At 45.1% G+C, this 22,902-nt stretch overlaps 1 protein-coding gene across 2 annotated transcripts in view; it reads right to left on the minus strand.

Moving 5' to 3' along the window:
- ano1a (anoctamin 1, calcium activated chloride channel a) overlaps positions 1-22,902 on the minus strand; it is a 45,423-nt gene that overhangs the window by 1,797 nt on the left and 20,724 nt on the right. For both annotated transcript variants that reach the window (XM_053854759.1, XM_053854758.1), the window contains exons 5-24: positions 22,071-22,222; positions 20,469-20,523; positions 20,117-20,168; positions 18,738-18,793; positions 18,538-18,579; positions 16,362-16,426; positions 15,393-15,527; positions 14,805-14,965; positions 11,984-12,069; positions 8,890-8,961; positions 7,610-7,684; positions 6,778-6,979; positions 5,899-6,010; positions 5,757-5,814; positions 4,763-4,863; positions 3,361-3,503; positions 2,970-3,122; positions 2,102-2,154; positions 1,834-2,018; positions 1,654-1,759 (exon numbers count right to left, since the gene is read on the minus strand). In XM_053854759.1, the coding sequence (XP_053710734.1) occupies positions 1,654-1,759; positions 1,834-2,018; positions 2,102-2,154; positions 2,970-3,122; positions 3,361-3,503; positions 4,763-4,863; positions 5,757-5,814; positions 5,899-6,010; positions 6,778-6,979; positions 7,610-7,684; positions 8,890-8,961; positions 11,984-12,069; positions 14,805-14,965; positions 15,393-15,527; positions 16,362-16,426; positions 18,538-18,579; positions 18,738-18,793; positions 20,117-20,168; positions 20,469-20,523; positions 22,071-22,222 (2,064 nt within the window). The remainder of the gene's footprint in view (positions 1-1,653; positions 1,760-1,833; positions 2,019-2,101; positions 2,155-2,969; positions 3,123-3,360; positions 3,504-4,762; positions 4,864-5,756; positions 5,815-5,898; positions 6,011-6,777; positions 6,980-7,609; positions 7,685-8,889; positions 8,962-11,983; positions 12,070-14,804; positions 14,966-15,392; positions 15,528-16,361; positions 16,427-18,537; positions 18,580-18,737; positions 18,794-20,116; positions 20,169-20,468; positions 20,524-22,070; positions 22,223-22,902) is intronic.

Genomic DNA, 22,902 nt, shown 5'->3' on the forward strand with positions numbered 1-22,902 from the left:
TGACACCTCACATCATTCCTAAACCAAGAGTGCCATCTAGTGGCCTCTGAACATGAGGACACTGTTTCATCCACCCTGCGATACAGTTTCATGATACCTCAGTTAGATGTTCTTCAGGTCTTCAGGGCTTCAGCATGTATGCTAAGTATGAAACAAAACATTTAAAGCGACAGATTCCTGAACCTCCCTGTTGATACACCAGAACATTTGTAGAGCCCCGCCCATCTGTCCTTCACCAGAACAGCTATCTGATCCAAGTACCATTCATATTTTATTCATATTTCAAAATGACTCTCAATTATGACTGTTCACGATGATGTTTGCAGATCACATTGTGATCTGTGGTGAGAGCAGGGAGCAAGTGGAAGATCAGCTAGAGAGGTGGAGGTTTGCCTTAGAAAGGAGAGGAATGAAGGTTAGCCACAGTAAGAGGGAATCCATGTGTGTGAATGAGAGGGAACCAAGTGGACAGGTGAAGTTACAGGATGCAGAGATAGAAGAAGAAGGTGGGGGGTTAGCCTTTGAAATACTGAGGCTCAACTTCAGATGTGTGACAAAAGGTTGTCGGCAAGGATGAAAGGAGGCAGAGCTGGAGGTAGCAGAGATGAAGATGCTGAGCTTCTCTCTGGGAGTGAGCAGGATGATGATAGGATCAGAGGGACAGCACATGTGCTCAGGTGTTTAGGAGACCAAGTCAGAGAGGCTAGATGGAGATGGTTTGGACATGTACAGAGGAGAGAGAGAGAGCCAGTACATTGGTAGATGAAGATGTTGAGGTTGGAACTGCCAGGCAGAAGGTGGAGAGGAAGGCCAAAGAGGAGATTGATGGAGGTGGTGAAGGAGGACATGAGGTTTGGAGGTTTGAGAGAAGAGGAAGCAGAGGACAGGGTGAGATGGAGGAGGATGATCCGCTGTGGCCACCACTGAAGGGAGAAGCCCAAAGAGAAAGAAGAAGAAGAAGAAGAAGAAGAAGAAGAAGAAGAAGAAGAAGAAGAAGAAGAAGAAGAAGAAGAAGAAGAAGAAGAAGAAGAAGAAGAAGAAGAAGAAGAAGAAGAATTTATGTTGTCTCTTTGTGTTCAGCCGTTTTTAGATTTAAACCCTTAATCCGTAATCTTGAGCTTTTAGGCTCCGCCTCCATGAATGAGCGTGACACAAACTGGGCGTGGTCCGGGGAACATCTCTTAAACAGCTGTTTTTTTCTGAACATAACTTGAAATTCATTTTCTGAGAAAAACGTACAGCGTAACACTATGATCTAACTTAAAAGTCCGCCAAATAAGAATATCGGAGCTACAAAACAGTGAAGCGATACTGATATGTATTGATATGAATATGACTTTATACTCAGTCAACATACAACGAACTACATGAGGTCAATAAATACAGTCAAACCACAAGTGATGATGAGGCTTCATGAAGTGATTTCCAAAGCTCAGTAGGTGACGCTCATGGTATAAAAATGATGTGGGGTTTCAATGAAACAGTAAGTTCTAATTCAAAAATTTCAGCAAAGAGAGTGCCATCTTGTGGCCACTGAAAATGTTGACACTGTTTCATGACGCCACAGCAGCCCATCACGAGTAGCCGCTCATGCTTTCGTCTGGTGCAGATCTTGATGATCGTCATGAAAAATAGAGTTGACAGATGCCAAACCTGAAAGACGACCACGAAGGCGAGGCGGGCCGACAGGATGGCCCAGAACTCCTTGGACAGTTCGTACGGGGTGTTGGACCAAGGGGGCTCCCTGTAGTCTTTGTACCTGAGAAGGTTGAGAGGTTCTTGGTTCGGATGTTCCTCCAGGATGAAAATGCATCAGCAAGAGGAAGAGCTAACCTGCAAATCTGGACACTGTAGCCCAGGTGCATGGGCTGCACCGGGTCTGTGCCGGGCTGAAAGTCACTGACGTTGAAGTAGGACAGAGCGTGGTTGACGAAGCCATGCATGGTGCCGTCAGGACTGTACATGTACTGGTAGACCAGCCGCGGAATGAAGTCCGACGTGAAGGAGATGACGAAGGCCTGAGAGCCAGGAAAACGGTGACCATCTCTCACACTCCGTCGTCGGCATATATGTGTGTGTGTGTGCTTGTTGCAAGACTCACGTTCACGATAACGGCGACCTTGCTGAGCCCGCGGAGGAGGTTGTACCAGATTCCTGTGAGAGGGAACATACAGACTGAAACTGCTCCAATAACAGCATCATGTCTCTGAGCAGCCACAGACCTGGACAACCAGGGTTTGCACAGAAAGGGTTGGAGAACTAGAGAAGAAAGTGCCCAATATTTGGCTCATGAGTCTTTTTTCTCTTTGGGCTTCTCCCTTCAGCGGTGGCCACAGCGGATCATCTTCCTCCATCTCACCCTGTCCTCTGCTTCCTCTTCTCTCAAACCTACAGACCTCATGTCCTCCTTCACCACCTCCATCCATCTCCTCTTTGGCCTTCCTCTCCACCTTCTGCCTGGCAGTTCCAACCTCAACATCTTCATCTACCAATGTCCTGGCTCTCTCTCTCTCCTCTGTACATGTCCAAACCATCTCCATCCAGCCTCTCTGACTTGGTCTCCTAAACACCTGAGCACATGTGCTGTCCCTCTGATCCTATCATCATCCTGCTCACTCCCAGAGAGAAGCTCAGCATCTTCATCTCTGCTACCTCCAGCTCTGCCTCCTGTCTCTTCCTCAGTGCCACTGTTTCCAAACCATACAACGTTGCTGGCCTCACCACCCTTTTGGACACTTTCCCTTTCATCCTTGCCGACACCCTTTTGTCACACATCACGCCTGGCTGATGGAGTGAGAGCAGAAATTTGCTGACAAGTCAAAGATAGCTATTGTCTGAGCTATTTTGGAGAAAATAGGAAGTAAATTGTCACATACAAACTTAATACCACTGTGAAAGTTTCCGTTCAAGTATAATCACAGTGTATGTCGATTCAAATGTGTCGTCACCAGATGAAAAACTCCACCAACCAATGTCTTTGGCTTTGGCTGCTATTGGCCTGCGAAGCTCCGTCACAAACTTCTTGGCGTCCAGACGAATCTCAATGATGTTGTTGAGGAGAGCGAAGAGCGGAGCCAGAGGGAAGGAGGCCACGAACAGCGTCACCATCCCAAACTGGATGACTGCAGGGACAGAAAACGATGCCCATGTTTCCCACAGTGTCACCAAGTCACCTTCACATCAACTGAAATATTATGACCATCTCTGTCATGGAAAAGATTTTCTCTTGAGTGAGAGGTGTTCAGTCGTGAGTGTGGGAGCGAGGGGAGCTAGAATCATGGCTTCCAAAGTCCCTCTTTAAACGGAGCAACAGCCATGCCGCCTTCAGACAGATGGTGAGGAGATTCCAGGCAGACTCACTCATCTCCATGTATTCTGGGTTGAGCCCGATGAAAGGCCCCAGGAAGTGGTCCCTCTCGTGGCGCTGCAGCGACTTCTTCATCTCCTCCTGCTGCTTGAAGTCGCCCTCCGACTTCCTCTTACGGAGCAGTTTCTTCAGCTTTCTGCCGAGACACATATCAACTTCTGTGACTTGTACTTAAACATCACTTATTACTGGAATTTTACAAAAAATCTTTTTTGCCTCTGTACGAGCGGTGAGTGATGGACTTGTGCTCTTGGTCATTACATTTTTGGATGCACGAGTGGATATAGCTCCTCATGTCATGTCACCATGGGTTACAGTAGCCAGTCCAAGCCCTGAGGCCCAGAGCTACACCACAAACTGTCGGACTGTCCAAACACCCGGTGCACTGCGAGCACTAGTCACCTGAACATTGAAGTAACAGTATACTATTAGTAGTTGCACAGTTCGTGCATTTGCGAAATGACTAGCCAGGTGCTCAGTGATGGAACTATCTTCCCACACAGAAATACATGGAACCTTAGGGACTTCAGTGACAAAACATACAGAGGAACTGTTCATACAGCTCAGGGTTTCCGCCAGAAGTTTTTGAGAGTGTGGTGGAGCCAAAAGAACGCAGCCACTCAAGAAGTGATGAACAAAAACACAAAAAATGAAAGGAAGTAAATCTTTCTCCGATCTGCAGCCGTCATCACGCGCTGTCTCTTCATACATACAGAATGTGCGACTTGAGTTCCACGAGCAACAGACTTCAGTCATTATGATGCCTCTTTCAGGAGTTTTCTGCGTATAACACAGCAAAAACCATCACGTTCATGTCCACCTCCATGATGCACTGTGTCTTGTTTCGATGTTTCCGCTTTGTTTTCATCACGTGAGACTTCCTCTTTAAGTTCAAGTTTTGTTTAGGTGCAGCGGAAACCCTGAAACTCCACAGGTCCATTTACTCCAACAGACTTCTGTTTAGAAACAGGTGCTTAACTCAAAAGCAAAACTGCTGATGAATCAGATGTCCAAGACAGTTAGGACAAGGCAAGAATGTGGGTCTGTCCACTGCAGAGTCCCTTTAATGATCATTGTTTTCTGAGGGGAAGACCTTTAAATGACATGAGCAACATGAGGCTCGATTCTGGAGTGAACATGAGTCGGTTCTGTTTATAGTTTGCATATCCACCTGAAACTCCTGTTTCTTTCCACATACCAAAATATACAGAGGTGAATTTGTGAGCCTGAATTATGAGCATAGTTGTTCCTCTCTGTGCTCCCTGCCACTGACCAGCGAGCTGTCCAGGGAGTCCCCAGCATTTGGCCCCAAGCAGCTGGGTTAGACTCTCAGGACGTAATAAAAGGCAGGATCACAAGACTTTCTTTTTCAGTGCAAATGCGCGGTATACTCACGGCAATCCGATCTCAAACAGGTTGTTCTGGATCAGCTGTTTGCCTAACATGGTGATGCACAACTGGATGCACAGTTCCATCAGACAGCCAGCGTGGGCGCACTGCGAAAGAGACAGACATGGAGGTCAGCTCCACAGCCGCTGAGTTCCGGACGCACACATTTGTTCCACCTGATCTGAGTCGCCAACCGAAGCCTTCATGTTCCATAGATAATGCAGCGAAACAATCTGCTAATGTACTCAACCCCCTCTTGCTGTACACGTAAAGTACCACACTTTCAGTTCAGGCCATTTCACAGAGAACTCCATTGGTGTTTCTGAATGTTATTGGCAGCAGAGCCGGGCGTCTTTTGCTTGGCAATTTCTCTGTAGTTCCTGAGATCAAACCTTATTATGATACCACTGGGGAAAAATCCTATCTGGTAATAGGAAACCGCAGGAGTGTTTATGAGATTAGGACTGTGTCACAGTCACAGCCGGTAAGTTTCGAGGTAATATTCTAGGGTGCTTCTCGAGGTGCCTCTTATCACACCAGCGCAGACACCATGCATTCAGTATCACCATGCGACTGCTATGGCCCTGATCCCTCAGGTTGCGAGGTAGACCAAGCGTTTTCACTTCTTAATGTTACTCATTCTCTTTGGAAATAACTTGCAAAACCAGAGATACTGCTTTGTGAAAAGCACTTTCTTTTATGATTTTTAATGCTATTGAAACCTCCAAACTTTCAGAGGTGTCCTGCCTCACAAACATAACTGCCGAGCTCTGATTTACGATCCAATTGGTGTAATATACAAGCGTTGCCACTAGATGTCAGTGCATTGACAGGGCCCAAAAAAGAAGCAAAAGCGCTGCCATACAGGCGCTGCAGTCCATGTTCACTGGAACCTAATAATACAATGATCAAAAGCAACAAAGAACAAAGAAGAAATGAAAATGCTAATGTATAAAATTGTGATAGATTTGTGACGCAAGCACTTTTCTTCATGACTCACCTCCTCCATTCTGTAGGATCCGACCACATACAGGTAGTTTCCAGGTCGGCCGACAAGTCTGCAGAGCAAACACAAGCACAGTGTTTATTTTTTGGCAAGAAACTCCCAGTGCATAAACAAAGGTTTCTTTTTTTTATTTTACCTTCCTCTGAAAAAGGCCAAATACACAATGGGTGTGAAGGCATTGACAAACTTCAGGACAAAGGTCTTAAAGATGAGACGCTCTTCGAAGCTCTTGTCCGTCTTCGGTACCTCTGCGCAGACCAATAAAACAATTGATTATTTATTCATTCATTCCTTTATATGAGGTCTTGTGCTTGAGTGAGGGGGTATAAGGAGTTGGAGGCTGGCCTGCGAATCGGTGCAGCTGTTGCGTGTAAGAGAGAGCCGAGCCAAGAGGCAACCGATCAGTCTCCATCCCAACCCTCAACTAGGGTCACGAGCTGTGGTTCATGACTGAAAGAGCCAGATCCAAGTGGCTGAAATGAGTTTACTCTGGCGGGTGGCAGCGTCTCCCTTAGAGATAGGGTGAGGAGTTCTGTCACTTGGGAGCAACTCAGAGTGGAGCCGCTGCTGAGAGGAGTCAGTTGAGGTGGTTCAGGCCCCAGGACCAGGTGGAGGGATTAGATCTCTACACTGGCTTGGGAACGCCTCGGGATCCCCCAGTTAGAGCTGGTGGATGTTGGCCGAGAGAAGGGCGTTTGGAGCGACCTTCTGAAGCTGCTGCCCCGCCACCCAGCAACGGATGGGTGGATGGATGGATGGACCAACAGATAGACGGACGGATGGATGGATGGACAGACCGACAGACCGACAGACGGACGGACGGACGGACGGACGGACGGACGGACGGATGGATGGATGGACAGACCGACGGACGGACGGACGGACGGACGGACGGACGGACGGACGGACGGACAGACGAACAGATGGACGGATATTTACAAGACCAGCATGTTAATATCACAATGGGTTACGTCACATGGGTCTCTGCAGAAACAGCGGCGCGGTCCTGGCTCACCCAGCTTGGTCAACCAGCGAGCGATGGCAGCGTAGATCTCATCTAAAATGATGATGATGATGAGGTTGATGATGGCGGCCGTGGTCTTGACGGTGGCTCGGATGTTGGAGCGGGCGGCGGGATAGTTGCTCATGTGCAGGGCAGCCTTGATGCTGATCCGGTACAAGATGACCCCGAAGACCATGACGAAGGTGACCATGATCTGGGGAGTGGGGAAAAAAGAAAAAAACAAAAACAGTTCCACGGTCAGTGACACTCTTGAATCAGATGATTCATTCGTGCGGAAACTGAACAGGTACAGAACGGGTCGGTAGTTTAACTCAAGCTAGCCCAAACTAACTGGGCATCAAAGTAGCCTCAAACCAGCCAGTAACATTTGATACTGGCAGTTAAAGGAAGCACAGTGAGACAGAAGGGGCTGAGAATGGGACAGAAACAGGACGTCCACGGTTTAAAATGACGTGACGGACTGAACGGTGAAACAAGAAAAAATGACAACTAGAAGAGCAGAGTCAAAGTCCATATATCCACCTCGCAGCTCAGTTCACTTCAGAAGCAGCCAGCGTACAGTCAGAAAACAACTTCCATGATTCAAGAATCGAGTCGACTCACAGCAAAAACAAAGCCAAAAGTCAAATCTTTTATGAACAGAGTTGTGAAAGAGGAAACCTGTAGAACCTAAATCCCACATCCAGAAGCAACTACTGAACACCAGTTCCATGTCCGACCATTCCTGAAGATTTTCTGAGATTCCTTATTAACAGACAGACACTGGCGAAAACAAATTTCTGCTGCTGTGAACATGAGAAGGGGCCCAGACGAGGTGACTCACCATGAAGCACATCATCACCACTGTGGTCATGTACGCTGGCATCCTGTCCATGCATGTCAGCTTCACCTTCTCGTCCTGGAACGCAAGCAAACACAGCGACAAAAGACGTCACCACAGAGGGATGCAAGCAACACCAAGTTCTTATAGACAGGTCAGCTCCAGCAAAAACAGAATAGGACGACTGAACCAAGGCAAGTGGAGTCACTGGACTCGGGTCGCGAAAAGGACACTCACGCACATATATCACCATGACGACACACATTTTTGTTGATTTTATTATTCTTACAAGGAAAAGATGTTTTTGGTGTACTGCAGCATGCAACACACACATCTGTAGGCCTCCCAACACAAACACAGGCACCCGAGCGGAGCTAATGCTGCCCACAGCCATCATGTCACATTCATTCCATCTGAGATTTGGGTCAAGGAGTTTCAAGAATTTCTCTCCCACTGTATGTCTTTCATAAAGGCCGGATTATTCGCATCAAATCTTGTCTGTTTAAGTGGCCGGAACATGCGTGCAGCGATGGTTCAAGATGCATCAGCACAAGGATGATAACAGTGCTCTATCATTGAGCGTCTTCACAGTAGATTTGAAGTTTATTGTTTACTTGTGGTGGGACTTAATTACGATTCAAAATTATTATGATTAATTTAATTTAATTTAATTTAATGGAACAGTTTGCTCTGAAGACAACAGGGAACCTTTGTCAGTGCAGGAGTTCCTGCTCCACTGACCACACTGATGCACAAGACACCTGGCAGCTAGGATGAGAACAACAACAACAAACATGGAGGAATCATCCCTGAACCAAAGCAAACAAAAGCATCTGTTTGCTTTTGTTCAGGGAGGTTTTTCACTACACAATGACCAGGGTTTCCACGACTCTGGATGGAGTTGAAATTCTTATAAAATTAAAATCCTTGTACAAATATTTTCAAGACATGAAAAGAGCTTTAGTTTCAATAAGGTGATATAAAAACTGGAATATAGACACCATCGTGACTTATTGTGCTGTTGTCAAACTGATGCAAAATAAACAATATTTGGTTGTTTAAATGTATGTATGGGTCCATCATGTGATTCAGTCATATACCAAATTCATTCCAATTGAAAAATTCTGACACCATTAAACTGCGATTCATTAAGATTAATTCATCACAAATTCTTGAATTACCCTTTTCTCCTTTAATTATATTCATGCCCCTTGAAAAGTCAATTCAGTTTCCAATTCAGTGAACAGGTTTTTTTTTTTTTTGATATCTGAATGACAATTTACCTTTGGAGCCGAGTTCTCCAGTTTCATCGTCTTTTGCATGACGCGGAACTCGTATTCAGCTCGATTGTGGTCCTGCAAGAGAAGGGTGTTTAGACGCGGCACGAGCTGACAGACTGAGGTGTTAGTGAGCAGGAAGTGACACAAGCCCAGATGCTGTGATGCCGCTCAAGTCTGACATGACCACAGAGACGCCGCTGTGTGTCATCAAAAGTTAGAGGTGCTGCGCTGCTTTCACATGCTCATCGTTGAAATAGCAGCGGCCTTGTTTTGATCCCTTCATCTAACCTTGCTTCTCAGTATCTGAGACTCACAGATCCAGACTTCATGCATTTTTGGCAGGAGCTGCAACCTACAGTGAAATATGCTTCTGTCATAAATGCCTCTGCAGCACTCAACTTAGGATTATTTCTTTTATCGCGCTTCTACTCTGCTTTGCAAAGAAGAAAAAAAAAAACAAACATTAGTGGAGATAGGGGTGAGTCACAGCCACCTGCCAGCACCAGCAGCAGAAGCAGCGAGATTGCGGACAAACTACAGCAGCAGCAAAAATAAAGTGGTACAAGCGGATGGCAAGCAGATGCCAGAAAACCTTCAGGAGATAAAAGTTAGCGTTAGAGAACAGATGGATAGAAGGATGAATCTGGTCCAAACCTTGTGCTCCTCCTGAAAAAAATCCACACATGAGGATATCATAAGTCAGTGAGCCACAACTTCACACATTCCATCACGATGAGTTTTTATTTGAAGCTACCGGTCACGACAGAAAAGTGTTGACATAAACGTTGAAAATATTGAGGACCACTTAGCTGTACGAGTATGATGATGAAAAATGAATATGCGTGTTCACGTTTTAAAAAATGAAACTAAGGATTTGAGTTGGAACGTACACCGAAACATACAACATCATCATCTGAGAACAGAGAATATAATATCAATATTAACTGCATTAAAGGCTCCTGTGGTGCCTGAATTAGAGCTAACTGGCTGCTAAACTTCCTTCACTCGGGACTGTAGTACTGTACATGTCCAAGTCAAAGCCAATATATTACTCCCATGATGTAATAGACTGATGTTGTGTTGTGAAAGTGGACTTTTGTGTCCCATACTGACGGCAGAGGCAGCCTTCTGCATTGCATGATAGCGGATATGCATAGGTGTTTCAATGGATGAAAACATTTTTCTTTTTTTTTTCAAGGGGGTGGAACACATATAGTGTTCCAGGCAGGGATGTGGATATTGCGTCGCAGAGCACAAGGAGCAAGGGTGGGTATGGGTGAGGGACAGGGAGACGTACGGAAGCTCTCTCCACTGAATCACATAGGTGGTCTGTTTCTACTTGTAGCCCCTTACGTGGCCCTCCTCCTTAGTGAGTCACCGTGACTAAAAGACGCAGCTGTTTGAACAACTGTAAATAGCAATTGATGAGTTCTTACACATAGAATAGATGGAGCGCCATCCCATGGCTTACCTCACCCCAACCACCATCTGTCTCTTTTTTTTTTTTTACATGTCGCGCTGCCAATGCGTCAACATGCATCGCTGAAGGACACCTTTGTCGTAGGTTTAGGACGCAAAAGTTCCCAACATCACTATTTGACTCCAAGGGGGTGAGGATGGGTTGGTCAAAGTCGCTTCACGCGGCCTATTTGTTGATATTGACGGATGACAGTTTATATATCTCAGTGCAGAGATACATTTTCCTTCAAAGAATTTAAAGAGATTTAAATGACATCCATTTCTGATGAATACGAATCAAGTTTGGCCCAACTGCGTTTTAATTTTGGGTCCCTTGTTTGAATGACTTTCACAGCTCAGTAAAGGTGTAGCCATTCTCTTTCAAACTCACCATGTCTCACCATGAGGTCTAATGCCAACGGTGCTTCAGAATGGCAGCCAACGCTATTTAGTGTCACTATATTGAATATGGATAAATCCGCCAGGGGTTTCAGAAAAGGCTGCTGACATCAGGTTCTCCACCGACAGAGCATTACTGCGATCATTAATCTGCGGTTACATAACACCCCTTCTTTCTTCACATCAACAGGCCACTGTCGCCAAGAACAAGAGAATTTTGGGACGTGTTGCGACGACTCTAATGAGTGGTTAGGACTCAAGAATCCCACAGTTAAAGAAAGAACCCACTCAAGACGTTTCCATGAGGTCGTTGTTACACAACGCCTGTCTATTATTTGTTACGTTTTCCATGATTTCCCAACTGCGTCTGACTCCTGCCACAGTGATGCCCTGCTACTGTACCTGTAGAGACCTGCACCACTGTTTACCCTGCACCCACAGATCAAACCACGGGGGCAACTCAGTCTCACAGTTACAGCAGACTGGACGGTTGAAAAAAAAGGTCTGTGTGCCCCATCAACAGCCAACTGAGTTGAGTTATTCACTGTGACTCACCAAGTGAGTTATCCAACTTTCACGAGCTCTTGAAAAGCTACGCGCAAGAGAGGGACCCTATACTGTCCTATAGATAGAAGTGAAGAAGGACTGCATTTGTGTACGGCAACTGTGCGGCGCGTCGAGTGTAAAAATGAAGACACACAAGAAATCTTTAGCAATATTTTCACAGATGTAGCAAATATTTGTAACTTTTGATACACTAAACTTTAATGTTACGTCCTATTGTTTCATCTCTGTAAGTGTTTAAAGGCTGAATCTACATATAAAATCTAAATCTTGTATGTAAATGTAAATGTAAATGTAAATGTTAAATCTCTGTTTTAAAGATTTTAAGGATCCAGTTGGAGTAAAGGGGTGTCTAAATCCTTAAAACTGAGATTTAGATTTAGATTTAGATTTAGATTTAGATTTGGATGTGTAGTGTCTAAAATGTGAAAATATTGTCAAAGATTTCTGCTAAATCAGGAAAAAACGTGCGTCTTCATTTCTACATTCGGCGCCCCATACAACTGGAAAGCATCCCTCTGAACTTATTCAAGTCTGGGAGTTCATTCCAAGCACATCCAGTCTCAAAGACAGGCTCTCTGGTTGTGTTTGTGCTCACCACACAAACCCTCTGTTACAAATGCTATAGCAAGAAAAGGCTGTATAGAGTGAAGTGAATATTTGGGCATGATCAGACCTGCTCCTCCTCGCCGAAGCCTGTCAAGTCCCAGATGTAGTTCAACCGCATCTGTCGTCTCTTCCAGTGCTCCATAAAGAGGACAGCTAGAAGAGGAGACAGTGAGTTAGCACACAGGCCTGGTAGTAAAACATGGCAACTTTTGTATTTGTATTTCTGAAAGCATTCCACAACAGCGTGAGGCAGAAAATCGTGAGTGTTTTTTAAACTGCTAAAAAAGAAGAAAAAGTAATAGTATTAAACTGTAAATGCTGTTGAACTGTGTTACACTTGAAGCCCCGGGGGCCAAATCTGGCCCACCAAGTCATTTTAAGTGGCCCATAAAAGCAGTAGAATACCAATTCAAAATGCATTACAGCAGCTAAAATGTCCAAATCCTGGTTCATGAGAGAAATCATAAATGTCACATCAATAATTGCTTTGGAAACAAAAGAAGAAATGGATATAAGAATGGGAAACAGATGCAGGTTTCTACTTCAGCACGAAGAATACAGTGTGTCACCACCGATGAGCCAGTGATGAAGGAGTACTAGTTCAGTACTTTTGAACTGCTTAATGCTATCGCTCTCTTGACTGTTCAATAAACAAAGTACATTTGGCCCACGACATGGCAAGTTTTGGCACACACACTCTGTCTCTCTATCCTCGTGGGGAGATGGTGAGGTTTCTCATTTCCATAACCCTTTCCTCAGCCTCTCATCCTAAACCTGACCATCCAAAACACAAAGCCTACCTGACCCAGTTATTAAGAAGTTGCCATCCTCAAATTGAGGCTTAAACTTGTGGGTCCAGCCAAACACCCCCACAAAGTCATGTGGTCCTCACAAGGATAGTGTTTGGTCAAGACTTGGTTCCCACAAAGTAGGATACACAAGCACACACACACATGCACCTCAACCTTGGCACTAATACTCTGAGGGCTTTATGTTGTAGTATTTATACTAGTGTTGTGGTACTTGAGATTGGTCTTGGTCTCGAGACCACGATATAAGGGTCTCGGTCTCGATCTCAAATGCATTTTCCTTCGGACTTGTCTCGGACTGGACAGACTCAAGATTTCTATTCAAGAAAAAACGGTCATAATTGGTGAAAGAAGGATTCTGGCTTTTCGTTTTTTCCTTTGATATTTACCAGGGGGCTCAAACTGGCCCACAACAGGGCCACAGTGGGTGCAGGTGTCTGAAGACTGGTGCTGCTTGTTTCACCAGTGTGTGCCTGCACCACCTGCAGCTCATGTGTGGATGAGTTTCAGACGCCTTATATACACTGTCCCGGGCTCAGCTGGTGTGGTCTAATACTTCACTTGCATTTGGAAATTTATTTTATACTATATATATATACATATATATTCTACTATATAGTAAGTAGAATCTTCTTCTATTCCTCCCAATAATTCTTCTTCTGTGGTTTATTTGTCAGTTAAAGGCTCAATTTGTCTTCACTTATGGACTAAAGAAGGTCTGTTTGTTTAGGGAAACACACCCTGGTTTTATTCTTACTCATCCTTTTAGGCTCCTGCTTGTTCAGTGCCATCATCTCGTGATCATTTGTTTGTCTAAATAAGAATAAGCTGAGGGCATCTGACTGAAGGCTCCTGCTGCTGCTGACAGATGGCAACCCTCCCTGGCAGAACATCAGAGGCGGAGTTGTCACATTGCACCCAGTGTTAATAGCCAGCAGAGCAACCCTTGTTTCTTCAACTGATAATATACCAGGCAGTTTTGTAGCCGAGCCCAACGCCATGCTAGCTGGGATAAAATAGGGGGGAGGGCAATTCTGGTGCTGAGCGTCATCACTCCCATGATCCTTTGCAGGTTGCATGAACAAGCAATGATTTTTCAAACTACGTTTCTCAGACGTGAATAAACAACCGTCTCCTTGACAGTACGTGTCGAGGCCTTTCACCTTGGTAGCACTGTAGCTAACACGTAAAGCATGGAAAAGCATTATAGGGCCTCTTTAAGGTGAGTTGAATAGTCAAAGACGGGTCCAGATTTAACTGGCCTTTATAATAAGCATTTTGTCCAGTGGCTATTTTTTTCTCTCTGGAACTTCACAGCGCCACCTAAAGGGGGCTCTGGTGCAGAGGCCACTGAGAGACCGTATTTTCAGATTGTCAGACAAGAGAGGTTGAGTGGGTCCATTCACCCTGTTGGCCAAACAAGCTTTGAATACGTTGCACCTCTCTGTGCGGCGACAAATGTGAAGTTTTATGCAGTTATTTATTGGATAACAAAATTGAAATCAAAACTTAATCTGCCAAAACTTGTTTGGGTTAAATTTCCCGTAGCAGCTCACTGTGACGCTGCATGCTGCTCACGAATTCAGGGGTCATTTTAAATTCCTTTCCCCAAAAAAACTGCAATTCAGTTGAGTTCAGACGCAAGTACGTTTTGTAAAGCCACTCTTTGACAGGGACCATAGCTGAAGTAAGAATAGCATATGCTTCCATTCACACAAGAGTTTAGCCAGTCATTTGTATGCACAGGGAATAACAAAGGGCCAAGCATCGACCAGTGAGGTACGCCATCAGGGACATATAGAATAGGTGTGAAGAAATAAGGTCTCATTTAGCACCTTGAAATGTTACATTTTTTTCAAAAACTTCCGGTACAAAGTTCAAAATGGCTATAAATATTAAATGCTTAATAAGACAATAATTAATTTCATAGCAGATTTGTTAGTTTCAAAATGTGCCCCTATTTCCCCCCAATGCCATTTGGTCTCAACTAGGCTGTCGTCACTGCGAAATGTCTCAGCTGCTAGCGGAGTAATAAAGGATTTTCTCAGTGAGGTGCTGCTCTTGTGCTGCTCTTCTCACCCCACAGCGCCATGAAGATGGAGAAGAAGACGGTGGCAGGGTTGTCGAACAGGTGACTGGCCCGAGCGGTGCCGCAGGCCGTCACTAGCTTCCAGTAGCTGCAGGCGTGATCACACAGTGGGCACATGGTGATATTGTTCCTTGGGTCACAGATTTCCATACTGGCAGAGGGGAAGCAAGGGATCACAGATTTAGATACAAGTACACAACATCGTATTTCAGGAATATATATATATATATATATGTAGTCAAAGACAAGGAATGACGCACATGTTGCCCAACTGTGCTTGGGTGAGGTTTAATCCTGGTATTTAGAAGTAAAGTGGTAAAGTGGTTACCACACCCAAGAAATCTGTACTTACACATCCAACTGTGTAAGTGTTTGATATATCGGTTCAATGTGACAGTCACAGTTGTAAATAATAATCGCACATTTGTAATATACGATTAATATTTTAAAGATATATAATAACTTTTGGTTCCGGCATTGGTAGTGCAAAGCATGTATTAACTCAATATAGATAACAATGAAGTCATAATAACCTACAAAGCGCAATAAATAACGCTGAAATGCTTGTGTACATGTACCTGGGTATGTTGTCATCCACGGTGGCGCAGCCATAAAGGAATACGATTACTCCAACAATGGCAGCAGGGATCAGCATCTGGGTGTAAACTCCTAACCAGGCGAAGTAGAGTCCGACCTTTTCACCAAAATACTTCCTACAGAGGTGGACACAAATGTAAACAAACATTCAGCCATTCAAATGTATCATTCTATGTAGGAAGCTGGACAAAGACCCAAAAACAGCGACAAAAATCAAAGAGTTTATGATGCCCAAATGTATTGGCAAGCTAGCTAGAGATCTTTTGTTGGCATAGATAGCAGTTTTTATACTGCACATCGGCACCTTTCATGTTTTTATCAGCCCATCCTCACTCTCGTGGCGTAACGCTCTATATTGACATTGGCAAAGCGGAGTTTTCGTCGTATACTGGCGACAATGGCAGCCTTCACATTGGTGTCTTTTCTCCCACCCGTGCACGAACTCCCTGCCCAGTGCTGTACGGGAAGGAAAACACAGTACAGTCTACTTACAAACGTCCATATATTACACCATTGGAGTGAGGCTGGGTTGGTATTTATTGCCAGACTTGCTCCAGGCCGATGAACCACGCATTAAAACCAGCCCATTTTTCCATGCACACACACGATGCCCTGTCAGTGGTGACACGGAGGGGATGAGTTCCTGCCTGATAACAACATCCCAAGGAGATTAGACACCATCTCAACGCTGGAGCTGTCGTGTGGTATTGACCCAAGCATCTTCCCCTCCCACTGTTGCTTTCATTCCTACAAGTGAGTCACCCAATTGAATAATGAAGAAAAAAAAAGCACCATCTATTTCCAATTCACTGTTCATTGGCAAAATGATCAATGAATTTTGCTCAACCTCTGCTTTTTCTGGCGCGTTAATGATTTTGTGTTGGTTTCCTTGGATGAAGCGTTCTGGTTAACTCTCACTTCCTCCTGACCTTCAGCCCAGGGCACTTTACCTGATCAGTCCGATGGGCTGGTACTTGTAGAAGGCGCTGTAGCTGGCCCATTGTTCATACAGGAGCTGTGAAGCAAAGGAAGGGGCAGCCATTAAGGCACAGTTACTACCCATTGAGTGGAACATTTGGCCGGGAATCAAAAAATAAATAAATAAAATTGGTCGTATCAACACTACAATTGACGGCAGTAAACAAGCACAACAGCACATGGCCTCTAAATCCAGCAGCCTGAGCGGCTGAGCACATCCAAGCGCATCCCGTCTCTGTCATAATAATGACGCAGGTACCCAGAGTTTATGTTAATATTTCCAATAAACTCAACATCTGTGGCCAGATGATCGATACTCAGTCGTCCCCTGATGTGCCATTTTATACGCCGCGAGACCCTCAAGACCCAGAAGTGGAGAAGCCGATGGCTGCTCCCCTTATGAGCGTTTAATGAGCAAGTCTGTATTGATATAGCTTGTGATGGTTAGGGCTTTTTTATTTTGATGATGGATTCCTCAGAACCAGAGGAGCAACTCCGTCCCGCACCAGCTACCAATGTTGCCGTCGTGATTCATGTGGTCTAGATCTGCGGCCTCTCCTCCTCCTCCACCAGTGTGAGCGCGGCGTCCGCTGACAGGAGGCGACGAACGCCGTTTATTCCCCAGCAGAGCGAATAGGCTGCGGAGGCTAAATAACCCGCCGAGCATGCAGCTTTCACTCGGCCCCTTCTGAAGCACATGCTCACCCTTATTTACTGAGACGGTAAAGTTAATGTGCTCCCAAGGAGGCGGGGTTATGGCGCAGTTGCCTTGGAGACACAGGGGCCGTTGCATTAATATGAGATGTCAACTCTCTGTCGCAGCTACAGCTCAGTTCCACAGTTCTAGATCGTCTTATTACTCTGGTATTTATCAGACTGCTGAAATATTTTTGGACATATACTTGGCTTTATACTTAAGGAAAAGTCGGGAAGACGTTTAGGTGGACTGTGATCAATGAGCCAGGACCAGCTGGAGAGAGAACATCTTCCCTCTGGCGTGGATGTGTCTAGTTGTCTTTATTGAAGGCGGACTGAATTATGTGGAAGAGGATTGGGGCTAGCGGGGACAATAGGATCTAAAAGAGGAAGTGAGAATCATTCCCCAATGGGCCTTAATCCTCTCCTGTAGAACTGGTCAGAAAACAGCATTTCTGGTATTGGCTGTTACTCCTGAAGATAAATCACCGGTTGGAAATGACGCTATCGCGATGATCGTAGTGGACAGAGGAATGTGGTTGGTGAATCAAAGCGCTGGTACTGTAGCAGTGGTGCTGGCACAGGAAAGATGAAGCCGGAGGAATTCGATATTTTCAATCATGTTTTTCATTCCTACCCTTTAGCCATCATCATGGAATATAAATCACAAATATATATACACCAGGAAAATATTTGGTGCCTATTATTGACACTTTTTTTATGTATTTATTATTGATACTACTAGTAAAGATAAAACAGAGACAAGCAGGTTTTCACCTCTGTATTATTATTCTTGTTTTTTTTTAAATTAGAACCATAAAGAGAGAGTCTTTCAGAATCTCTTTCAAGAGACATGGTTTGACAACTTCACTAATGCCATTACTCTCATGTGACTAGTGCAGGAACTGGATTGCACTGCGTAACAGGGTGGGTGACTGACAGCAGGGCTTACAGTCGGATCAGGAATCTGACTCCAAAATCAACGAATAATCATTCTGTGTTCAAATATTGGCTCAACAAGAGTTTTGGCTGAACCTTGCAAGCATTTCTAATAGATCTACAGGGCGTGGCGGTGGAGCAATGGTGAGCACTGCTGCGTCTCTGCAAGAAGGCTCTTTCTGGGTGGAGTTTGCATGTTCCCCCTGCGTGTGTGGGGGTCTTCTCCTGGTACTCTGGTTTCCTCCCACAGATTAATTGCCCCTGGGAGAGCTAGGTGTGTGTGAATGGTGTGTTCCCTGCGACGACTGGCGACCTGTGCAGGGTGTGTTCCTGCCTCTCGCCCAATGACGACTGGGATAGGCTCCAGCACGCCACGCAACCCTGAGCTGGACTAAGCACTGGAGATGGATGGATGTATATATATCAGCTCGCATTCTGTACTATACACGTACCAAACTTTGTTTACTGTTACAGCCTCTAAAAAACTATTTTTCTTTTCCCCTCAGCTCTTACCTTCCTGTCATTGTCCATTTCATTGATCCCCTCGATCTCCCCCTGCAGCACATGCACACATTGTTAGCAGTCACTCCACTTCAAACAGATCAATACACCATTAGTTTCCTCAGACTTAGCTTTGAATTACCACCAGTGACTGGGTGGGGGGGGGGGGGGGGGGGGGGGGAGAAGTTCTACAGTTGAGTGTTCATACTTACATCATGTAGAGGAAACCCTGAGGTGTAGACACCATTGGCCAGCAGAGTTGTGATGCCTGCGAATGCAAGCAAGAGTAAGGATCTGGAAAGATAGCACAGTGAAGACCTGTCTGTGTGCCATGTGTTCACCGCAACCCATCCTCACTGCCATGGCGTCATATATTGACGTTGGGAAACTGGACTTTTTCGACGACAAAGGCAGCCTTCAGCGTTGCATGTCGACGCTATGGTGCTTCCATAGGGAAAAGGGCAAGGGACAGGGAGACGTGCTGAAACTCTCTTCACTGAATCGTATTGGCTGTCAGTTGCCATCTATATAACCCCTTACGTGGCTCTCCTCCTTAGTGACGGAACGGAAAATAGCTTTAAACAGCAACTGGCACGTTGTTAAATGTAGAATGAACGGAGCGCCATCCCATGGCTTACCTGATGCTGACCTCCATCATTGTCTTCACACGTCACGCAGCTAATGCGTCAACATGCAACGGAGGACACAAAAGTCCACTTTCCCAATGTCAGTATATGAGGCCACAGGAGTGAGGATGGGTTGGTCACTGGTGTTATAGCAAGAAAAAAAGCGAAGGCTAGGATTGGTTGTCCAAGGTGTACAGACACTATACTGAAGTACTTTTTGCTTTATAGTTCTAGACGCATGGCAAACTAATAATGTTGTTATTCCAGCAACCAAGACAAACAAACATGACAAAAGAAAAGAGTCACTCAAACAGAAGGGGGAACGTCTTTGTGTCTGTCAGAGATCACCTGACCACACACCATCCCTTCACACCATTCATTGACAGCTTGTTGCTTTGAGCCTGGAGTGGTGTTTGTTCACTGGAAGCGATTACAATGGCAGTCAATGGAGAGAGATAAATTCTCCACCATGGCTACATTTCTTTAGCTTCATTCATCTTCTTCTTTCAACTTCTCCCATCACAGCGGATCTTCCTCCTCCATCTCCCCCTGTCCTCTGCTTCCTCTTCTCTCAAACCTACAAACCTCATGTCCTCCTTCACCACCTCCATCAGTCTCCTCTTTGGCCTTCCTCTCCACCTTCCAACCTCAACATCTTCATTTACCATTGTACTGGCTCTCTCTCCTCTGTATATTTCTTTGGCTGACAGACACACATTTGACATTCACACAAGAAAAATAAGACAAGTGTAGAGTGAAGAGTGTCACATGTTTAAAGCTACAAGGCTTGGAATCAGGAGACACTGCACATGATGTGATCTTGTCACCGCGCAGATGTTTCCCACTCAGACCCTCCACATAGGACTATTAAAACTGTGTTTGGAAAGTTTCACTTGTCAGTTTTTGATCTTGCCAGAAGGACCAATGGAGGCTCCAGGTTATAGTGACAGGTCTTGACGTCTTACCCATCGGATACTTGGCTCTAATGCATTTGGTCCTTTTCAGCACCTCGTACACCTACGAACACACACAATGGAGTCATGAGAAGAGCAGCAGATGTCACTGTGGGAATTGAAGGGCAGGTCCAGCAGCTTCACCGACAGCAGCTGCGATGAAGATGCTGCTTCCCACAACGAGAACTCAATCACAATAAAGAGTCATTAGCGGAGTGGAGAGTAGCGTCAGCGGCATGTTAATGATTAGCATTAATGATTTGCGGTAACGGTATTGATGAGCTGGTGTCGGGGCTCATTAAAAGACATGCACATTTAATTGGATGTTGTCAACACGGAGCAGCCGCAAGGAGGTATAACTTACTATTGAGCTTCTGGTCTTGCTGTCAAAGAACTTGTCCGGGTCAGAAAGGTCAAATCTGGCAACAGAAGAGGTCCAGAGTTGAGAGTTATGAAACGTAACAGGTCGTGATGGGTCGATGAAGAAACATGAAACAGTATCGCAGGGAGGATAAACAGAGGCCACCAGATGTTTAGACAGCAGACAGCGCCATCTGGTGGCCTCTGAAAATCAAGACACTGTTTCATGAAACCCCATCTACCCATCACAGGTGGTTAAAGATTCATCAGTTACCTGGGACAGAATGCAATGCTTATGTTTAAGTAACTACTACTATCTATCTCAAACATTCATAGGAGACTTTAAAAGCATAGAGACTAAGAGTGTATTCTCTGATCTGACTCCAAAACCATTGAGTACTCCACTCAGTTCTCTTCAGTTTCTCTTATTTTTAAATCCTCTAGTAGGTCAGTTTTTGATGGTGAAATCCACTTCACTTCTCATGTTACTGACACTCTTTTGCCCCAGCATTGTGACGGAAAAGGTTCCCTCACTAGTGATCTTCCTCCTTTGATTCAAAGTCAAACAGCCTTTGTAGATTCTTCCAGCAGAGTTCTATTTCTGGCTTTGAACATGACTAACACTGTCTTGTACTAGAACAAATGGATCGTGATCTCTGTAATCTGCATGGTGATGGATTCTTGACGCTTGTCTCAGATGAACAAACTGAAGCTTTGACCTCCACCTTCCAGACATAGCAGCACCTCTGTCCCAGCACATAACCTCAACGCACCTCATTGTGATATATTGGTCTCAAATGTATCCAATGTTTTGACAGATAAATAAACCTTTATTGGTATTTGCTACCAATGAGAGCTTGTGTTTCGGTGTGTGAAGATCCTCAAGGACAAGGACCCAGCAGGACTCAACTCTCTCAGGTGTTTCCTTAGTTATGTCTGTCCACTTTTCAGTGGGAAGTGATGGAACTTCCTGGTGGATTTCAGGTGTCTAACTGGAGAGGGCGAAGGACGGCGATCCGGAGGCAGTAAGTAGCAGTTACGAACGCACGCCGCCTACTCTCTCCTCCATACATCCTGGCCTGCAAATGCTTTCTTCCCACTCGCCTCCATGACTTTTCAAGCAGCTATTTTCTCACCGTCAGGGCTGAACACAGACTTGGCGTGCAGTCATCTCAGCTGTCTAGAACGACTTCGGAATTAAAACACTCTCATTTGACAGCTCTCTGACGCACGCCAAGACCTCCCTTTCCATGAAAACCTCCCACACCTCTTCTTGGGAAACAATGTGTTCCTGAGGTAACCAGACTGGTAAATCGAGTTGCTCATTCCCGCTGAAGCCATACTTATCTCTTGTCACAACCCCCCCTCCATTCTTCAAGAGCGTTGTCTGCCTTCCAATTCTATATATTATATATAATTCTTTTGTTTAATAAATGACTAGATTCGATGCTTTTCACATGCCTTCACATGCACATAATACTGACATGGCTTTGACAGGACAGGGGTGGTAGCTGAGGCAGATCAAGACGAAGGGGTGCAGTGGGTGATGTGTCACCTCTAACAGGGATGAATATTAACTTCTATACATCAGTCACATGACACTTACAGATGCTGCTTCTCTCGGGAGAAAGGGTGAGACAGGGACTTGATGCTTTGTTGCCGGGCTGAATCCACTTTCGGGTGAAGAGGAGCCGTGACTTTGTGGATAAAAAGGCGGATCTTCTCCACGATGTTACTTCCTTGTTTCACCTCATAGTCCTGACAGGAGGAAGATATTTAAAGTTTGAAACGGTTGGGACTATGTTAAACACACACCAGGGTAGAAGCCCTTTTCTATTATTAATACAGTCGTCCCTGAGTAATCACATACATACATCCAGTGTGTAATGTAATGTTCAAGTATATATATGCAAGCAAATATCACAAGAGTGAAACTATATTTAAACCAGGGAAGCAAAAAAGATTACAGTTATTTTGCAACGCTGAAATATTCTTTCTCAAATTCTAGCTCAGCAGCACTTTCCTCTTGGGCGATGCGTCAACTGTTTTTTTGACGCTGCATTGATACATGGATCTCATTTTGTTATTGCTCATGGGTCCATTTTCACTGCTCCACTGGGCTCAACCTCTGACCAATTGCTTAAGGCCTTTCACCATCTTGTGATGTCCGACGTACATAAGGTGAAGTGCATTGGACAGAGATTTTAAAAGAGCCCAAAATGAACACGAGATGGCGCCTCTAAATAAATGTCGCCTAAAGGGGGCAACACACGTAAGAATAATGGGGTCGGTTTGGTCCCGGATTTGGCTGTGGTGTTTTCACATGTGATCACGGCAGTTTCCAGCTCGGAGGACGAGACTTTTTCTCTTCATGTGTGAAATGAATCACCAAAAGTCCTTAAGTGTGTGGTCACTCAGGCAATGACCTGTTTCTGACT

The sequence above is a fragment of the Synchiropus splendidus genome, chromosome 1 (assembly GCF_027744825.2).
Source record: "Synchiropus splendidus isolate RoL2022-P1 chromosome 1, RoL_Sspl_1.0, whole genome shotgun sequence".
Taxonomy (NCBI): Eukaryota; Metazoa; Chordata; class Actinopteri; order Syngnathiformes; family Callionymidae; genus Synchiropus; species Synchiropus splendidus.